Source organism: Solanum verrucosum, unplaced genomic scaffold (genome assembly GCF_900185275.1).
Source record: "Solanum verrucosum unplaced genomic scaffold, falcon-dt-bn FXZP01000088.1, whole genome shotgun sequence".
Taxonomy (NCBI): domain Eukaryota; kingdom Viridiplantae; phylum Streptophyta; class Magnoliopsida; order Solanales; family Solanaceae; genus Solanum; species Solanum verrucosum.
The window spans coordinates 1008671-1028189 of NW_026020077.1; the positions used below are offsets into that span (position 1 = coordinate 1008671).

General features: G+C 35.1%; 3 protein-coding genes across 4 annotated transcripts; all 3 read left to right on the forward strand.

The window, feature by feature from the left end:
* Nucleotides 1-850: 850 nt before the first annotated feature.
* Nucleotides 851-9066, forward strand: LOC125824176 (uncharacterized). 2 transcript variants are annotated; one of them, XM_049503536.1, is made up of 12 exons: nt 851-990; nt 1074-1202; nt 1782-1976; nt 2280-2327; nt 2396-2524; nt 3622-3746; nt 5265-5375; nt 5596-5704; nt 5802-5920; nt 6986-7139; nt 8427-8571; nt 8908-9066. In XM_049503536.1, the coding sequence occupies exons 1-12, from the start codon at nt 874-876 to the stop codon at nt 8964-8966; spliced, it is 1440 nt and encodes a 479-aa protein (XP_049359493.1). In that variant the 5' UTR covers nt 851-873; the 3' UTR covers nt 8967-9066. The 2 variants fall into 2 exon arrangements, with proteins under 2 accessions (XP_049359493.1, XP_049359495.1); XM_049503538.1 differs by lacking the exons at nt 6986-7139; nt 8427-8571; nt 8908-9066 and adding an exon at nt 6050-6179.
* A 4516-nt stretch (nt 9067-13582) lies between these two features.
* On the forward strand, nt 13583-15109 carry LOC125824174 (GRAS family protein RAD1-like). The gene has a single exon (XM_049503534.1). It carries the CDS (start codon nt 13583-13585, stop codon nt 15107-15109), a length of 1527 nt encoding a protein of 508 aa, XP_049359491.1.
* Nucleotides 15110-15859: 750 nt separating this feature from the next.
* Nucleotides 15860-19400, forward strand: LOC125824186 (nucleoside diphosphate kinase 2, chloroplastic). The gene is made up of 7 exons (XM_049503547.1): nt 15860-16136; nt 16232-16288; nt 16418-16504; nt 17185-17265; nt 17412-17524; nt 17646-17695; nt 19082-19400. Exons 1-7 carry the CDS (start codon nt 15894-15896, stop codon nt 19147-19149), a joined length of 699 nt encoding a protein of 232 aa, XP_049359504.1. The 5' UTR covers nt 15860-15893; the 3' UTR covers nt 19150-19400.
* Nucleotides 19401-19519: the final 119 nt, after the last annotated feature.

Genomic DNA, 19519 nt, shown 5'->3' on the forward strand with positions numbered 1-19519 from the left:
AATTTTTTTTTAAATTACACTAAAAATAAAATAAAATAAAAAAATATAATGGAGAAGTATTTAATATATTACATATTATTTATATATATAATATAACATAAATGAGTTAAATCCAAGAAAAAACTTAGCCTTGTATCTATTAGTCCCTCTATTCAATAGCAGGGTAAAATAGACACAAAAAATTATCTCTCAGTGATTTGGACAATCATTTTCAGCGTAGTTGGCATTAAAGTAAAAGAATCTAGAGGAAATTAAGAGGGTGCTTGGATTGACTTAAAAATTGGTTAAACTTACTTTTAAGTCAGTTTTTTATTTGTGAAAGTGTTTGGCAAATATAAAAAATAATTTAAAATAAGTTAAAAATGACTTAAAATAAGTTGAAAAGTGTTTGATAAGGTAAAAAATGACTTAAAATAAATCAAAAATCAAAAATAAATCTTCCCTACTTTTTATTTTTTGACTTAAAATCATTTCAATTTCACTTTTTATTTTTAACTTAAAATTATATTTTTTAAGTAAATCAAAACAGAGGGTAAATGTCCATTTGCAAAAATATATTTGTGGCATTCGCCTGCGGAGACCCCATTTCTCGAATTCTGCGGCGCTAACTCTGAACATTTTCTCCGCATTCTTGCAATTCTTTGTATTTTCATCGGTCTACAATCTGTAGATAGATTTACTCATCAGTGTACCAACTCCATTTTCCAAATTAGCCATTAGAGAGATACAAATTAAGCTTCAACCCAAGCCATGCAAGTAATTGAGACCTTTTGAGCAATACAAATGCCCAAAAAATCATCTTTTCAGACACCCATTTGCAATTACTAATCAATTGGCAGAAAAATCTTTGGTATCAAGTTGAGTAATATCACCATGCTTTTCCATTTTGATCTCAAAAAATTTCAAGAAAAGGTGTCTACTCAGCTCCGACCTTGGCAACGGTCTTTTCAGTTCTGGGTTCGCGCTGCTGATATTTATACTGGTTATAAAGTAACCCCTTTTTGCTCTTTCATTCTGTATTCACTCTGTATTGAGTAGTTCGATTAAATTTATGCTTGGGGGTTCTTCTGTAGGTATTTCAGGTAATAGCAAGTCTGGAGAAGGATGTGAAGAAACAGGAGGTGATGTGGGAGAAGCAGCACGAGGTTGCTGCTGACAAGATATATAGCATGTGTTCTGAGCTTGGTGGGTTTTTCCTAAAGGTACTTCTGTTTGTCTATAATGGATTTGGTTTCATTGTTATTTATTTCAAATTTCTAAACCTTGAACTGTTATAGTTTGATCTAAATTTGGTTTAACAAGTACTCTCAGGTTTCAATTTATTTGTATGGTTTTGACTTGACAAGTAATTTAGGAAGTGAAGAAACCTTTTTAAATTTTGTGGTTTTAAATTAAAGATAGGTAGAATGTACCAAAATGCATTTTAATCTTCTGGTCTAATGGAAAGTTAGAGTTAAAAGAGTTGCCAAAATGAGAAAAAAAACATTCTTTTTGAAACTGACTAAAAAGTAAAGTAAGACAAACAAATTGAAAGACATGGAGTACTAATCTAGGGGGCGCTCCGATCCTATTGAGGAAATCCACATGATTGTCATCCCTTGTGCTTCAGAAGTTACACATTACTTTGCGTTTTTAATCACTTGCTAGTTACTGTTTTATCAAACTGCTTTGTTTTTAATTTTTATTTAGTTATTTTTTTTACATTTTTTTTTGTATCATAATAGTACCACTTATTGCTGAGGAAATATTCAGTTTTTTTGGATGATGATTAATAATGTTAGGTTGCCCAAATAGTTGGGAAGCCAGACTTGGCGCCCGCTCCATGGGTCAAAAGGCTTGTTACTCTATGTGATCAAGCACCAGCTACACCATACAATGTGATTAGGGTAGTGCTTGAGAAGGAGTTGGGTCAAAGTATTGATGAATTGTTTGAATATTTTGACAAGGATCCACTAGGCTCTGCTTCAATTGCTCAGGTATCTACTTTTCTACTCTCTTTCTCGTTCTTGCTAAATTATAGAATGCTCAAAGACACATTTTGTTGGCAAGAAAAGATGGAAATCGTAGAATGTAAAATTGGGAAAACTGGTTATGTTACCTGTTAAGCGTCCCAATTGAGTAGTCTTCATTTCTTTAAGCTCAAACTAATAAGAAGGAAATTTATGGATTTAATCGTAGTATTTAATTCATGTTCAAATCTAAAACATTACCTTGTCATTTCTTTAGTTTAAGACTTGCTGCCTAAGTTCTTTTTTAATATTTATGTATGCCTTTTTCAGGTTCATCGAGCAAGACTCAAAGGTGACAAGAATGATGTTGTCGTCAAGGTAATAATTTGAGTGTCATTTTGCAATAATGGTGTAACTATGAGGTTCTAATTGTCGTAAAACTATAGGTCCAACATCCTGGAGTTCAGGAATTGATGATGACTGATATCCGCAACTTGCAAGCCTTTGCGTTATATATTCAAAAGACAGATGTCAAGTTTGATCTGTTCTCCGTTACCAAGGAAATGGAGAAACAGGTGCAAAACATTCATGAATTTGCAATATGCCTTGTACTAATAGACATTTCATTTTCTTTCCTTTTTCATATCCTTATTCCTCTTCGATATTTTCTTGCTTTGATGTTTGCTATATGCTGAGGTTCTCCCAGTGGAGCGCCTAATTATAATTGTTTCGCTTCCAGGAAAGGGAAGGAAAATAAAACTGGGAATGATTCTTGATCTTTCCAATGATTATGTCAGATCCTTTGGACTTAACAAGTCTGTTTGTGTTATGGGTGATGCTCTGTAATGCTATAATTAAAGTTCTTCCAGAGAATGTTATGCCATATCTCAACTGCTTGAAGCAAAATATTTATGAAGTCCAGTTTTCTAATTTGATTGTCTGTTGACCTAGTACACCTTACACTTCCATGCTCATTTTTCTTTCAGTTGTTAATTCAGTCTATTTTAGTTCTTAAGTGCCTATGAGAGCAATCAATTTATTATCCCATTCAATCTATGTCAATGCTCATTAGATTTTCATTGTTGAAAGATGAAAGAATAGTTGTTGAACCACATAACACTAGTTGTTTTTCTTCCATAAGTTGATTTAGCTAATATTTTTAATGTTAGTATTAATTATGGATCTTGAACTTAATTGTACATGCTGAGTGATTCCCAATCCCACATCCACCTTTTTGTCCTGTGATAGAATTCCTTAGCCTCCTTGTTTCTTTTTGCTTCGCCTTCGCATTTTGCAATTCTCTTGGGAGCAGTTTCTAATTTCTTGTAGGGCTTCCATTGTTGTTTCCTTCCCCCTATGAAATACTGTTTTTGAGTTTTACTCTGTGCAAAAATGATAGGAGTATTACTTAGGAGATGGTATACAATCTTTGATTTGTTTGGTTTTACTTTCTAACTGGTACGTGACTTCTCTAGACTCTGATGTTTGATCCGTGAGACTCTAAATATTTCAAGATCAGCAAATATCACCAATTGAATTTGTTGGTATTTGCATGCAGTTAGTTGACTTCCTCCCACCTGGATATTATTACTTGATTGAGTGAATCTAGTAGATCAAATTTTTTGAACTTTTGCATCTTTGAAGTAATCTGGTTTAAACTTGTTCATTCAAGATTAGCTACGAATTCGACTTTGTGAGGGAAGCTGAAGCTATGGCAAGAATTCAGCATTTCCTTTGCCAGAACAACAAAAAGTCCCCTGTTCGGGTACCTTGTGTGATACGAGACATGGTCAGCAGGTATGCTCAGGTGAAGAAAAATTGCTTTGTCTGAGTTGCATAGTGAACTAAGATGAGACTAGTAGCTTTAGCTCCTATTTTGGTGATTTCAATTACCTTGTGTTTCTATTACTGTGCTTAGCCTTATTAAGACTTTTTCTTTAACTGGTAAGTGTTTAACTTTGTTATGACTTGACTAAGTGTCGAACAAAAGTTAACTAGTTTCTCCACTGCAATGCTCATTCTATAGTACGTACATTTCAAGTCCTTACATAAGGCTTTTCTTCAGTTCTTTCTGGATGCACTTTTATATGTAACACAGTTTTTGATACATGTGGATCACTTTGTAGTTTGCAGTTTGTTTCATACAAGCTTTATTATAAGCTTTATAGTCTTCCTGATACTGGGTATATGTATTTCATTTTACTCCGCAAGACAATCAAATCTTTGTTTGCATGAGTCGTGGATTGTTATCATATTTTCTACCATCCTGATTTTTCCTGAAAGGAATATTCTTTTCACAGCCTCTTCATGACCTTATAAAAAAAAAACCTATTCATGGAATTAACCCTCATACACCGGGTGATACTTGTGTAGTCTACTAAAGTCCACACGCAATGGGACTTGAATGTAAGCTTCATTCAACATCGCTGTTGCAAGATTTTTCTACTGGGATCAGTTCATTTGAATGATTGCATATCAAGTCTATTTTCCCTAGCCTCAGTCATTCTATATTGTTCTTAATGTCATACATTCTTCAGATAAGTTTGGTTCGGGGTAATTTAACCAAATATGAAGAGTCTAACAAGTGGTATGATGTTTTTCTTTTAGAAAGCATATTTGATGTATTGATTGGATAATGTGGATATGTATTTTAGTATCTTTCATATATAAGGATAGTTATCACAAAGGTCAATTAAATCTTTCATGGCCAAGAGCATGGAGATTCTGTTTGAAGTGTATGACCTCTCATCTAAAAGCTTAAGTTGTCAGAGAGACCACACTTTATTTGCTTAAGTATGTCTTCAACATATCAGATTATATGGGAGCGGATGCAGGGTGTTTGCACAAGATTAGTTCTATATAAAGGGTAATAGTTAGCAAATAGTAAAGGATAGGTGGAGTGACGACATGAAATACTTTTGAAAGAACCAGTAAAAAAAGCTTGTGCTTGGCCTATCTGTTGCAGAATTAGATCCTGTAGCAGTCACCTTGAAACTTAAAGGTATGTAATTCACCACTTAAGGTTACCTTTTGTGTTGTATGTTTAGTCCAAGAATTCTACTTCTACCCCTTATATCTACTTCTAAAGATGTCAAAGGCGCATTTCCAAATGCTTGTCCATGCAGCTCCATAAGTTCCACTTATTGTATCATTTATTTATCTTCTCCGCATTTGTTTGATTTTTCGGGCTTATTTTAGTTGGTTGGTTTACAATGATTGGAATAACTATTGCTTGCATGAATTTTGGTGTATTTCTGTTGCTATTCTCCCTATATTCATCCACCTGAGCAATCACTTTCTTCATGCTGCTACTAGGAGGGTTCTAGTGATGGAATACATTGACGGCATACCCATTTTGAAGCTAGGAGATGAAATGGAAAAGAGAGGCATACATCCTGATGGCAAGTTAGCGGCAGCTGCAAAAGTGTAACTCTCTGAATTATCATAAAACATGTTGTTCTGAACTTGCCTGCTTGCTTCATGCATAGATCCTTTCCGTGATGTATAGAAAGTCTTCCGCCTCTGTTCCCCTTGAAGTGGTCATTTTTCATGTCTGTATATATTTGAATCCATGTGGAACTCTGGTATGTTCCCTTTTCTGAAAATGTTATAGTGAAGGTCCCTTTTTTATATTCTGAAAATGCAGGAACATCCTTAAAAATCTGTCACTTGCTTATGGACAAATGATACTCAAGAGTGGTTTCTTCCATGCAGATCCTCATCCGGGTAACATTCTGATCTGTAAAGGCTCTGAGGCAAGTGTACATTGGAATACCTAAACTAAGCATTTACAAATCATCACTCTCGCAATTAATATACAACGGAGATTGTTATTTACATTATTCCTTTTAGGTTGCATTGCTTGATTATGGGCAAGTGAAGGATCTACCTGATGAACTGAGGCTTGGATATGCTAGGTTGGTTCTTGCAATTGCCGATAACAACCCATTAAGGGCATCAGAGAGCTACAGGTGCAGTAATTTACCCTGAAAGCTCTTCTTGTAAATAAATATATATAATTATATATATTTCCTCTTTCTGCTTTCACAGCAAAAGAGGATTTGTGTGGTGTCTGTTACTCTAGCATGGTTCTTTGACAGTTGTTATGCATCAGTGACAGCAGCAGTAAAAACATACCCACTGCAATCCACAGGTGGGGTCTGGGGAGGGAAGGGGAGAGTGTAAGTAGACCTTACCCACTTACCTCGTGGAGGTAGAGAGGCTGTTTCCGGAAGACTCTCGGCTCAAGTAATGCAAATCAAAGCAGTTTGAAAAGGAAAATACAGAAGTAAAGAGGGCATAACAAATAATAGGGAAATCATTACATAGCCTTTAGCAAACAAGGAATAATAACAACAACCAAATAATGGGATAACTGAAGCACAGGAAATAACAAGTAGTAATAGAAATCTAGGATAAGAGACTACCAGAGTACTGCTACATATCTTATTATTAACTATAAGATGGCAGACCTGGTCATATTTTTGTTAAGAGAAAATGTATTCATGCTCTTTGCAACTATGATTGTGAATCATCTATCATTAGAAACACCTTCTACTGTACCTAGTTAGTTCGAGCAACCTAACACCTGTACATAATGTTGGTTCATATCTAGATTTTATCAATTCACTTTCTTAGTTTCTTTAACTTGGGCCACATTTTTGCTTCTTTTCATTAGCTCCCTGGTTAGAATGGAACATTTTGTAATGGAGCTAATAGTTATATTGGCTATTTTAGTATCTTTGCATCTATGGAACATCTTGATGCCATCTATGAAACATCTTACTTCAACAACAACATACCCAGTGAAATCCCTCTATGAAACATCTTACTTCATCTGAAAATATATATATCCCTTGACATACTTCATAGGCTCATCACCATTGAACTAGAACTAGTGGTTGATTTTTTGCAAACTGCACTCTTTATGACTCGGCTCAATCTGATCTAATGCGTAAACGACAGAACTGCAGACTTGCAGCAATCTATTTCAATTTTATTGTTGTACTTGGTAATATGTACTCTTTATATCCTAGGGATCTTGGTATTGAGACCTTGAGCAATTGCGAGGATGAACAGAATGAAATGCTTAGGCTGGCGCAAACAATGTTTGACACAAAATTACCACCTGGAGTTACAATGCTGCAACCTTTCGCTGAAGAATCTTCAATAAAAAAGATTGCTGTTAAGGTATGTCTTTAAGCTCCTTAGGTAAAAAGTATATAGCTACACTGAGAGTTGGGTCTACTAGTTGAGCAAATTGAATGGATGGCATCTTATTACGCAAGTTACTATTAGGACCTAAATACCTAATTTGTACGTAATGTTTTGTGTCCGTTCTTTTTGTGTTGCTTCTCTGTTTCTTTTGGGTTGGGAAGGTGGGGAAGTCATTTTGTTGCATTTAGAAATTTGGAGTTGTATCTGGAGGATGCTTTTGGTACAAGATTCCAATGTAAGGATTTAGAATATAACAGTTTCATAGATTGTCTGTGCAGCAAAAGGACTTTATGGTTCAAAAGCCCATGATTTACTAAACTTGCTTAGTATTCATTTGGAATAATTATACGCGCTTCTTCAAATCCAATCCTTGGATTTGATATCTTTCCTATCCCAATTCTATGAACCGATGGATCCTTGTGCTGAGCGCTATCCTGGAAATAGAACTTTAGAAGTAGATAATTTAGAGATGAATGTTGATACTTGCGTGCAGCATCAAATACTTTTTATAAGTGCATCAGCCATGTATTCATCATGTGGCCAATTTATTTTTAATATTCCCCGAAACATATTATGAGAGTGATAAAATGGTTAATTCCTTTTCTGATACATATTTTCTGCCAAATTTCATAGGGCTTCAACTATGTTAACTTTCCCATTTCTTATCAATCCCTGAAAAACTTGCGTGAAGAATGAATCCTAAAGCTCATGCTCTCATATTACTTATTACATTGCCTTAAATGATGTAATGTTGTCTGGATATCCCTTAAGCATAAATGTCTTGGTGGTATACAATTGGATTATAACTGCGAAGGAATAGCACCAATGATGTATTCCTCATGTTACAGGAATTCACAATGGTCTGAAAAGAATATAGATTTCACTTGCTTTTCTGGATCTCACAACTCAAGATATATTGATGCCACCCTGATCTGTGCTCAGTATTTCGTCCTTCAACCTCTTAAGAACGTTATTCTTTGCTTGATAAATTTTAAAATTGCTGCAGTCAAGATCCCAGTCCATAATTTTACTTGTGATATTCCAAAACCACAGATAATGTCTTTCACCTAGTAAACTTCAGTAGATTTCCTATTGTTTAACCATAAGTCCCCACCTTTGGAAACAATAGTATATTGGCAGTTAACAACATTAGTTTTCCTTCAGTCACATGGTGATAACAGTTGCCAGTTGAACCAGTTGGCGAATTAAATATGCATATACTGTAAAATGAATTCTGAAAATTGTTTGTTTTGATGATAGGCTTTTCCAGAGGAACTGTTTTCTGTTCTCCGTACAGTGCACATCCTGAGAGGACTTAGTGTTGGTCTGGGAATTAATTTTTCATGTGCTGAGCAGTGGAGACCCATTGCTGAAGAAGTTCTGTATGTTGCAGGAAGACTTGCAGGTATCTTCAGTTATAGCAATATCTCTTTCAAACATACTAATCCATACCAAAGGGCTTTCCCTGTTTTTGTCATTAGACTTGGTGGGCCTGGAAAAGAAGTGGACATTAACTGGTCTGTCTGTCCCCAATAATTAGTTCTCTGCTAATTTGTGATCCAGAATAATGTTACATTTCTAGTTTTTTTTTTTTTTTGGTTTCTTGTTCGAGATGCTCTCCTGCATATAGCAATTTATGTCTGCACTTTCTTCCCTTACCAAGTAGACCATTTTTCTTTAATCTGATGGTATGATTTTATGTTGCTAATTAGTCCTTCTCTGATTTGCTCATTACTTGCAGCTAAAGATCTGAAGCAAATACATAGACGTGGAACTTCTAGAAGAAGATTTTGGAGATAAGCATTTGGTGTAGGGAAATGATCAGTATGAGCCTACCTGAAAACATGGTAACTTTTGTAATTTGTCATAATCAAAATTGATTCCCTTAGCTCCATCCTTGTTATGGATAATTCAATTATAAAATTTTTCCTTTTGCGAGTTGTATTGGCATAGAAAGAAAGTATTGTCTGTAACATTGACTACAGTCTACAAGCAGTTAGTTATGCTCAAAAAAACATTGACTACCAGCAGTAGTCTTATTTCAAGTAGGTTGTGTCTTGATTTTTTTTGGGACCTCAAAGTTTGGATAGTTAACATGAACAAACTGGGCTGTGATTGAAGGGGAAAGAAACTTCGCCGGCAGGTGAGCAATAGGAGGAGAGTTTTGTGTTTCTCCAAATTCTTTTTCTAGCATTCTTGCTCATGCATCTTAGGTTTAGGCTTGAACAATGATTTTGCTTGTATTAGCGCGAATCCACTGGGATAAACTGTTATGAGATTTTCTTCCTTGTGACTTCTCTACTGCTTCTGAAATGGAGTACAGAGTTTGCTTAGTGTTGTGCATTTATTCTTTTTCGTTTTTAATGTTTTTCTTTCCTTTAGACTTCTGTTTTCTCCTTTTAAATCTACTTTGATATGCGTTACTCGAGTTGAGGGTCTTTCTGAAACAACACCCTTACCTCCACAAAGGTCTAGGAAGGGGTAAGGTGTTGTGCACTCTATCCTCCCCAAACCCCACCTTATAAGATTTCACGGCCCATAGGGTATGTTGTTGTCTTTTCTTTATAGGAGTACATAACAGTTGCTCCTTTGAACTTCTTGTGACTTCTCTGGTTTTGAAAAACCGAACAGTTCAACCCTGTCGCAATAACACTCAAAAGAGTGTACTTATTGAATCTTACCATAACTGGTATCCCGTGGAATTAGTCGAGGTGAGGGAAAGACGCTCTTAGTTAAAACCAAAATTGTTGCAAACAAAGCTAACCATTGACTTAAGCAATTTAAAAGGCATATTAGTTCCCATCAATTGATACTTGTTAGGTTTCTCCTCTTTCTAAGCATGACGGTAAGTATAGACTGACGTGAACTCAAATTAAAAATTATTAAGTCAAAATCAATAAGTCACTTTGGTACCAAAAATTTCCCATAAAATGGAAACATAATATAGTTAATTAATTCAAGTTTACATGGGCTACTGATAGTGCCAATTAATAGTAAATTAATCCAAGCTTTGTCAGCAAAACGTGCAAGTATTTCTAGATTGGCCAATGTTGTGTACTGATTAATTTAGTGAGTACAAGGAAGGAACCTTCTATTCCCCCTTAGTTATTAATCCCTCCGTTTAAAAAAAAATAATGCATTTTTTGATTTAACACGAAATTTAATCTTATGGTCTTAAATTATAGTTATGTCAAATATATCAAAATATTCTTTAATTTTGTGGAAATGTTGCCAAAAAGGTACGGAATCTTTTTTTTTGAAACAAATTAAAAAGTAAAGTAGGTCATTCTTTTTTAATCGGAGGGAGTATTTTGAAAAAATATGTTGAAAAAGGAATTTCATTTTTATTTATATTTGCGAATATGCATTCTTGTTAACCTTAAGTACATGATTAGCATATGCTATGCCGATGTATATTGTGATATTGATAATAATCCACTCATAAAAAGTCATAAAACTGCTAAGATGTTTCTTTTCTTATGACGTTCACATAGGAAGAATTAAGAATATTATGTATTAATTTTTCTTACAAATCAAATCAATTACGCACTTAGTTTTTCCTATGTTAGCCGGCTGATGTTACCCTAATAATTAAATTAAATTCCTAATTAATTGTCAACTGGTTCCACTAAATTTGGGATTCACTCTCCAACGTTAATTGTGGATTTTGAGAATAATTACTACATTCACACTTTTAAAAGTTTATCCAAACAAGCTGTAAGTCCTATTGCGTAAGAATTCTTTAAACGTAAATAGGTTTGATAATGTAAGTCCTCACTTTCAATAATAGTTGTTCATTATACTAAAAATATTTGTTCAATTTAGAAAATCAAGAGATAACCTTTTGTGTCTATTTTACGCTTGCTATTAAATATTATAGGATGATATGATAATATTACCCTTATTATTTATTGTTTCTTAAGAGGTGTGCCAAGTCAATAGTGGACAATTATTATCGTCAAGTCAATAATTGACAGCTACTGTTGGACAGAGGGAGTACTTCATGGGTTCACTTTTACTTGTCCACTATTCCAAAAATAGAATTTTCATTTGCACTTGTCACTTAGCATTATTTACTTAATTCTTAAATCATTTTTTCAATAATATTCCCTTTGTTTCTATTTATATGTCATCATTTTAGATTTCACGTCACTTAAGGAATTAAGTAAGATTATCATTGTACCTTTAGTCAAGTTTTCAATAAGTGAACATAAATTAATTTATTTTGATTAATTAAATCGATCAATAAACATGAATTAATCATTTAGTTTTCCTATATTGATCAAATTCATGCTTTCAAGGCCAATAACTCTCAAGAATAAAATAGGAAGAATAGTGTTATAGTATTGATTTTGTGAAGCGACAAGTATTAAAGAACATTTATTTTTAATAAGTACGACATGTAATTAAGAACGGAGGAAGTACCAAACATCAATTAATAGAGATTGGTTTTGGACCAATGACGAAAAGGTTTGACATTGTTTTCTTGTTTTAATAAAAGAAACCATAGGAGTAGTTATCATGATGATTTATAGTTAAAAAACAGTAAAACAATGGAGTTGACATGTTCCACTTCTTGGCTATTTACCTTGTTCTATTTCCTATAATATTCACAACTTTGGAAGCTTCTAATGAGAGCAACAATATTAATCTTGTGCCGTTTATCTAATATAATAATAAAATAAATTAAAGTGTATAATTCTCTAAAAAAAGCATATAAGATTTGGTTTTGCAAAAGGAAATATTTTAGCTTGTATACTTCATTGTTTAAACCAAAAATTGCTCCACTATACTAGCTTTGGTTGTTTGAGGTTACTACTATTTTTTCTCTTTTCAATTTTTCCACTACTAAAAACAGGTCAAAATTAAGGTGGATAGGTTTAATGAATCGACTTAGTCCCTCAATTTCTTTCACAGTTTTATGGATCGACTCTATCTCAATTTTTTACCTGTTTTTAGCAAGTTTAGCAGAATGAGATATTTTTAAAAAGTAAATACTTTTCTTCTCATGTCGATCGGTAAACTTCAAATATTAAAAAGTTAGCATAGCTTTCATAAAATACTCTAAGCCGAATTAAAGTGGACTACCAAAATTCTGGTTTTTGTTTGGTATCTTTGTTAATTTTAAAGTAACGTCATGAACACAAAATATCATAGAATAGGAAAAATGATTTTTTAAACAAAATGGATTAAATCATAAACACACACACAAAAAAAATAATTGTACTGTTAACACATTTACACCAACATGTTTTATTTTTTAAACAAGTGTGATTAATCAAACTTTTTTTGGATGGTAACCTTTTTTTTTTAAAAAAAAAAAAACTAATAATAAAATTGTAGGTAAGGGGAAATGAGAGACGGGATTACAAGATGAGAATAGAACCATCACCAATAAAGTGAAAATTCATGTAGCCAAACAATTGAGTTATTAAGAGTGTCGTTTGGGTGGTTACCTATGGTTATTGTGTGGCGGAACAGGGCAAATTTTTTGTGGGAGTGGGCTCCGTGGTGGAAAAGACCATGTGAGGAGGAGTAGGCGAAGGTATCAATAGGGAGGTGTGAGAGTTTGACTGAAGAAAAACTAGAGGACGGTGATCCGATATGACATGACATATCTCTAGCTTATCGCGGACATGACTCAGGATTGCAATGTGTTATAGTGCTTTTCCAAGGGAGATGGAGGGAGCTAGCCTCCTTTTCTCATCTTCTTGTTTAGTAGTTTTACTTTGATTGTGCTATTTTGTTGTATCTTTCTTTCTATCTTGTTATGATTACACTTATCTATTTTCCATGGTAGGGATTAAGATTTGAGAACATACTAACATCCCCAAACCCACTTATGGGGTTTAGGGCATGTTACTATTAAAATTTCTGACTCCGCCACTAGGTTGAGGAGGGACCTGTACTCCCTTGATTCCGAACTTATGGCGGGTCACAGGGAACTAATTTCTGGTTATTTAAAAGATGATGGTTAAGGTTAGTTTGCGTCATGAAATTTAGAATGTAGACTGTAGAGTCACCAAATCAGGCTAAGAAGCAGATTTTAAAGTCCAAGGCCATGGGAGCTAATCGGTTGCTCTATGTTTAATTTAATATTTCTTTTCACAGACAAACTCTCCCTGTCAAGTCCTTTTTGAAGTAGTAGTTAAATTAGTTACTACTATTACATTACATCCAATAGCATCAAGACAAAATTTATCGAAATTATCAATCGACACAAGAAACAACGCCCATGAAAACTTTATATATGAAACCCCACTTCACCTGTTTAGTCTTTCTTTTAACCAGCTTTAGTTTCTTGAATTAATAAAGAGACCAAAAGAAAAAAAAGAAGAATAAGAATGATTCATGATATGGCTAATGTTTTTCTATCACTTGAGCCTTGTAATGGTGATCAAATTGGTTATGATCCTATGGAAAATGGCCTTTATCTTAGTCATCACAAAGAACTGTCTTATTCTCTTAATCCTTACACATCTGTTTTGAAGAGAAATGCTCCTACCAATAGCATGATCATTTCAACTTTATCTAATGACAGTGGGAGTTTTAAAAGGCTAAGGAGAACCCCAAGTCTTGGTGAGTCTTTTGGAAGCAGCACTTTTTATAGTACTGATAGCAGCAGTGGTGGCAGCAGCAATTGCAGTTTACCAAGAATTGGTAGCACTAATAGTGTGAATAGCTTGTCATTGCAACCAGGGCTTCATTTTCGCGATCATGTTTGGGCATTGAACCAAAGGTACCTTGCTGCTGAGGCTATTGAAGAGGCAGCAGCTGATATAATTAATCAGGAGGAGGAAAATGGGGAAGGTATGAAGTTAGTCCAACTTTTAATTACTTGTGCTGAAGCTGTGGCTTGTAGAGATAAGTCCCGTGCATCCGTGTTGTTATCGGAGCTACGTGCCAGTGCATTAGTATTTGGGACCTCTTTCCAGCGCGTAGCGTCCTGTTTCATGCAGGGGTTGGCTGATAGGCTGGCTCTGGTGCAGCCGCTTGGCACGGTTGGTTATGTTGCTACCCCTGCTATGAATAAAACAGACATTGCCTTGGAGAAGAAAGAAGAAGCTTTGAGGTTGCTTTATGAGACATGCCCACATATTCAGTTTGGTCATTTTGTGGCTAATTGCTCGATATTGGAAGCCTTTGAGGGAGAGAGTTTCATTCATGTGGTTGATTTGGGAATGAGCCTTGGTTTGCCTCATGGTCACCAATGGCGTCGTCTTGTTCAGAGTCTTGTTAATTGCCCTGGACAGCCCCCACATCGCCTTAGGATCACTGCTGTTGGACAGAATATCGAGAAATTGCAAATTATTGGAGATGAGCTTGAGGACTATGCAAGAAGCCTTGGTATAAATTTGGAGTTTTCAGCTGTGGAAAGCAACTTGGAAAACCTTAAACCAAAGGACATCAAAGTATACGATGGCGAGGTCCTCGTGGTTAACAGCATTCTTCAGCTCCATTGCGTGGTGAAGGAAAGCCGCGGTGCTCTCAACTCTGTTCTGCAGGTAGTTCATGAACTTTCTCCAAAGATTCTAGTCCTTGTGGAGCAAGACTCGAGTCACAACGGACCCTTTTTTCTCGGGAGATTCATGGAAGCTCTGCATTATTACTCTGCTATCTTCGACTCCCTTGATGTCATGCTGCCTAAGTATGACACCAGGCGAGCCAAGATAGAGCAATTTTACTTTGCAGAGGAGATTAAGAACATTGTGAGCTGCGAGGGACCAGCAAGGGTGGAAAGGCACGAGAGGGTGGACCAATGGCGTAGGAGGATGAGCCGAGCAGGTTTTCAGGCAGCACCTATTAAGATGGTGTCACAAGCCAAACAATGGCTTGCTAAAGTGAATGGACATGAAGGATTCACCATCACAGAAGAGAAGGGTTGCTTGGTTCTTGGATGGAAATCGAAGCCTATCGTGGCTGCCTCTTGCTGGAAATGCTGATCAATCATATGATCATCTTCTACAACAATGTCATTTTAGTGTGCCTATTTTCAATGTGGAGTTCAACAATAAGAACATCTGATAAATTGAGTGTCATTTTTCAGATGGAGTTTGTGATGAAATAAAGTTAGGCAAACATTTTTATTTTGCATATAAAATAGTTTTTTGGTGTATAGCTTCGACATTTCTTTCATTTTTTTTATCCTATTTTTCCTTCCCACAATCCCAAGTTGTCTGTCAAAAATGTACATGTTATTAGTACTTTCCCGGATTGATATTTACAAATTACAGGGATTGTACATAAAGTTAAGACATTATCTTGTTCCACTGCATATATACATTTGAAGTTCGATTAATTCAGGCTGAACTCTATTACTTAGTCGTGTTTAACCAAGCTTTTTATATTTCTAAGTCAATTCGAGACTGAAGCCTATATGTTTTCACTTATGGAATGTTACTAAATTGAGACTATAATCATTTGATATTCAATATTCACTGACCTGATTAATTCAGATTCTCATTGTATCAAAGAAAAAACTCTCGAGTGTTTCACTATTTCTTTGATTAAGATGAATGAATCTCATTCATACCACAACATACATTGCTGACTACTATAGAAATAAATTAAACTCAAAACACTAAACGAAGCAAACCTTAAGGGGAGATCTCTAAAATTTTCCGAAAAATAAAGGTAGGCAAGGAGGGTAATTTAGGCAATTCAGTTTTTAGGAGTGGCACCAATTTAGTGTCAAAGAGGAACCTGAGGCGAAAGTGAGAGAGAAAAATGGAGAGTCTTTGCATTGTAGGAGCTAATCCTTGTGTTTCTTCTTCTTCACTTTCTTCCAAAACCAGTAGCTTATCCTGCGCACTCTCTTGCAGGTTAATCCTTAACCCCATCAAGAAACACCATAATTTAGCTGCATTTCAACCAGCAGTTCATCTTTTTGCGAGTACCCAATCGCGCTCCCATGGCTCCAAAAGGAACCATACAGCTAGTATATTCCTTCCCCACTTGGTTGCTTCCATGGTATGCTAGTATCTCTTCTAATCTGTACATAATGCTGTATTTTAGTTGAATTTTTGCTTACCCAATTGTATTTTTGGGTCAATTTCTTGTTTCAGGAGGAAGTGGAGGAGACATATATTATGATTAAGCCTGATGGGGTTCAAAGAGGACTTGTATGCTCTTCAGCTTTTTCTTCTTTGTTTCGACTTTGGATTGTTAAAAAAAAATTATGAAGAGTAAAACCCATTATTCTTAGCTCTTTGTTTAAGTTTTTGTTTAATGTTCTTGTTTAATTATGATAGGTTGGAGAGATTATTTCAAGATTTGAGAAAAAGGGGTTTAAGCTAACTGGATTGAAGCTTTTTCAATGCCCCAAGGAGCTGGCTGAGGTTTGTCTTTTCTGGAGCTGAGTTTCGATGTGAATAACAAAAAAGAATTTAAATTACTTAACATTCCTACAGTTCTACTTATGCCCTAATCCACCCCCACCCCCAACACAAACACACACGTTCTCGCGAAACCTCTTTTACCTCCCTCCCTACCATTTAAGGCTTGGAGTTCCTCTAGAGTATTCATATGTTCACGGAATTACGTTTCTCAAATGGTGTAACTGTAGGAAGTAGGAACCATATGATGACTTTTGATGATGCATCTGGATTGGAAGTTTAATCTTTAACAACATTCATGTCACAGTTTCATATAGGTTGGACTAATGGGAAATAAAAAGAAGCATGAATCTAATGGGAAGTAAAGAAACGCGATCCTGTACAAAATAGAAGTAGGACCTTCACATACAGATGAATCCTTTTAAAGCAGTAGCTAATGGATTGTTTGACAATTAATTTCATATGTACTATTAAGATTGTATTGATTTTTCTACTTTTAGTTACTTTTTTTGCTTTCAGAAAACTAGAGATTTGTGTTGTTATGCTATTTTGTCGATCAGGAAAAAAGAATTGTATTACTATGTTAGTGTTATGAATCATTTCTCAAGTCTATTTGTAGTATTTATTTCCTGTTAATTTTGTAGTTTTGGTTGTAGTTGCTCAGAAATTCTTAATTGTTACAGGAACATTACAAGGACCTGCAATCCAAATCATTCTTCCCCAAGCTGATCGATTACATTACCTCTGGTCCTGTTGTCTGTATGGTAGGATTCTTTCCATTTAGCCCATTTCCATCATTCACCAGTTGAAACCAAGTTATATGAAAGTCCAATGAGTTTTACCCTATATTGTGTCTTTGACAATCTGCCGATCTTCCTAATTTCTTTGATTGTATTCTATCTCTGGCAAGGCCTGGGAGGGTATTGGTGTTGTAGCATCTGCTCGCAAGCTAATAGGAGCAACTAATCCTCTAAATGCTGAGCCAGGGACAATCAGAGGAGACCTTGCTGTTCAAACTGGAAGGTCGGGACAACAGATATTAGTGTTTTGTTTACTCTTTATTGTTCAATAAGTACAGTCATTGTACTTCAACTTCTCAATATTGCCAAGCACTTACTGGATTTCCATGACAATCTGTTTGCAGAAATGTGGTACATGGAAGTGATAGCCCTGAAAATGGCAAGCGTGAAATAGGTAAAATGTTTGCTAAAGCAACAACAGAATCACTTAATCTGGTTTCTGCACTATGTTTATTTGCCTGATAGAGTCATTCCATGTCTAAAAGTAGTGACTTCAATTTCCATGTCTTTGAGAATAAATAAAATTTTGCCTGGATATTTATTCGACTACAAACGAGCTCACAGTAATGTTAAAAGATGATAATGCTGCACTCCGCCTTCACTTGGGGTTATCACCCCCAGTGTTGAAATTGTCATTGGATGGCTTTACCTAGATGCTTTTTCTATTCAGGAATGATACTTTTCTTGGTTTTGTACTTTAAAAATGTACTAGTAAGTGTTGCAATGGTCGCCCCATTCATATTTAACTTGTCGTGTGAACAAATGGAGGAAAAGAACATTGTTTTACTGAGATATGATTCTCCAGTTCACTGCCTAAATCTCTCTCTCATCTCTGTTTTGCTATAATGTGCCTTTGTCTTCACTTTCCTTTGTAACTTTACCTATGGTAACAATGATAAGGTAATCATGAGGAAAGAGCAGAAATGAAGTTATGTTGAGGATATCTATACCATCACTCTTTTTATGAAAATACCCCATTTTCTTTAGTTTATCTATCTTATTGTTTATAACATAATCAAAATGGGATACCTAAAGAGACGTCACCTTTTGAGACGGTAGAGCTTAAACAGACTGCAAAATATGCAGTATGTGCTTGTGATGAGCCTCAAGTAATAAAAACTTATTCCAGGAGGCCAAAATAAACAATTAAAAAACTTAGTAACTGTCATGAGACAGTTTGTATTGGGTGGTTTTTTCTGTAGAAATAGGGGCAGGACAGTTGGAAAAGGGTGTTCAGAAAATAAAGAAAAGGGAATTCTGGGAGGGTTTCTAGCCTCTCGAATGTCTAGAAAGGTTGTGATCTTTATGATTATACGACTAAAGTTCATTATTGTCTTATGATGTGATTTATTATGTCAATAGTGTACTTGTGATTGTTTTGTTTTCAGACTTCTTGTTGTAATATCAGTGTATCTAGTGTGAAACAGCAGTATTTGTTCCTTTATTTACTATTTCAGCAGTAAAGTCTATTCATTCCTCATATAGGTGCTCCTTGTTCATCCACCACCAACCTACTTAAGTTGTTAAATTCTAAAACAAGCTCTCTATGATGACTATGAAGAAGTCAGAGATCTTGTTCAAGACTGTTGTTTGTTGTTAAAGTAAGATGACTGAGGAGTTGATTCGTGTTGAGAAGAAACTGAGACCATCTATAATTAGGATGTTTTCAAGTGAAATGATTAAGTAGTTCTTGTGCTTTCTAATTTAAGATTTTTGTGCTGATTGAATTGAAAACAGAAAGGGAATTGATGTAATATATCTGTTCATTTCCTTTCTGCAGCTCTTTGGTTCAAAGAAGGTGAACTTAGCTCATGGACACCAGCTCAACAGCCTTGGTTGACAGAATAATGTCTCAAGGAGATATGACTCATCACTAGGATGTGGAGGTTTCAGTTTCCTTAATCTGCAGGGGAAGGATGAATTCAATTTTGTAATACTATCATTCTGCCATTGCAATTAACGTTTCTTTAAAAAAAAAAATGTGTGCTTGTAGTAATTCCAAAGGGCTCATTAGAAGAGTTTTCTGGTTTCTTAGAAGAGCTTGAACATCTTCTTGAATGAAATTGGACGCATTACGTGTTCTGAATAATGGTATACTAAACTTTTGATTTCAGTGGATAATTGGATTCGCTTTGGACTTGTCAACTCAATTTTAAAACAATTCAAAATAGCGAAATAATTGTTTAAAGCATTTGTACATTGTGACAGACTATTAGGA

What these genes read in the sequence shown, in the direction of transcription:
- LOC125824176 (XM_049503536.1), top strand. Translation starts at nt 874, where the DNA reads ATGCTTTTCCATTTTGATCTCAAAAAATTTCAAGAAAAGGTGTCTACT. An exon ending in TTGGTGGGTTTTTCCTAAAG is followed by an intron (nt 1,203 to 1,781) that starts GTACTTCTGTTT and finishes TAATAATGTTAG; the next exon opens with GTTGCCCAAATAGTTGGGAA. An exon ending in ATACGAGACATGGTCAGCAG is followed by an intron (nt 3,747 to 5,264) that starts GTATGCTCAGGT and finishes TGCTGCTACTAG; the next exon opens with GAGGGTTCTAGTGATGGAAT.
- LOC125824174 (XM_049503534.1), top strand. Translation starts at nt 13,583, where the DNA reads ATGGAAAATGGCCTTTATCTTAGTCATCACAAAGAACTGTCTTATTCT.
- LOC125824186 (XM_049503547.1), top strand. Translation starts at nt 15,894, where the DNA reads ATGGAGAGTCTTTGCATTGTAGGAGCTAATCCTTGTGTTTCTTCTTCT. An exon ending in CTGGTCCTGTTGTCTGTATG is followed by an intron (nt 17,266 to 17,411) that starts GTAGGATTCTTT and finishes ATCTCTGGCAAG; the next exon opens with GCCTGGGAGGGTATTGGTGT. An exon ending in CTTGCTGTTCAAACTGGAAG is followed by an intron (nt 17,525 to 17,645) that starts GTCGGGACAACA and finishes ATCTGTTTGCAG; the next exon opens with AAATGTGGTACATGGAAGTG.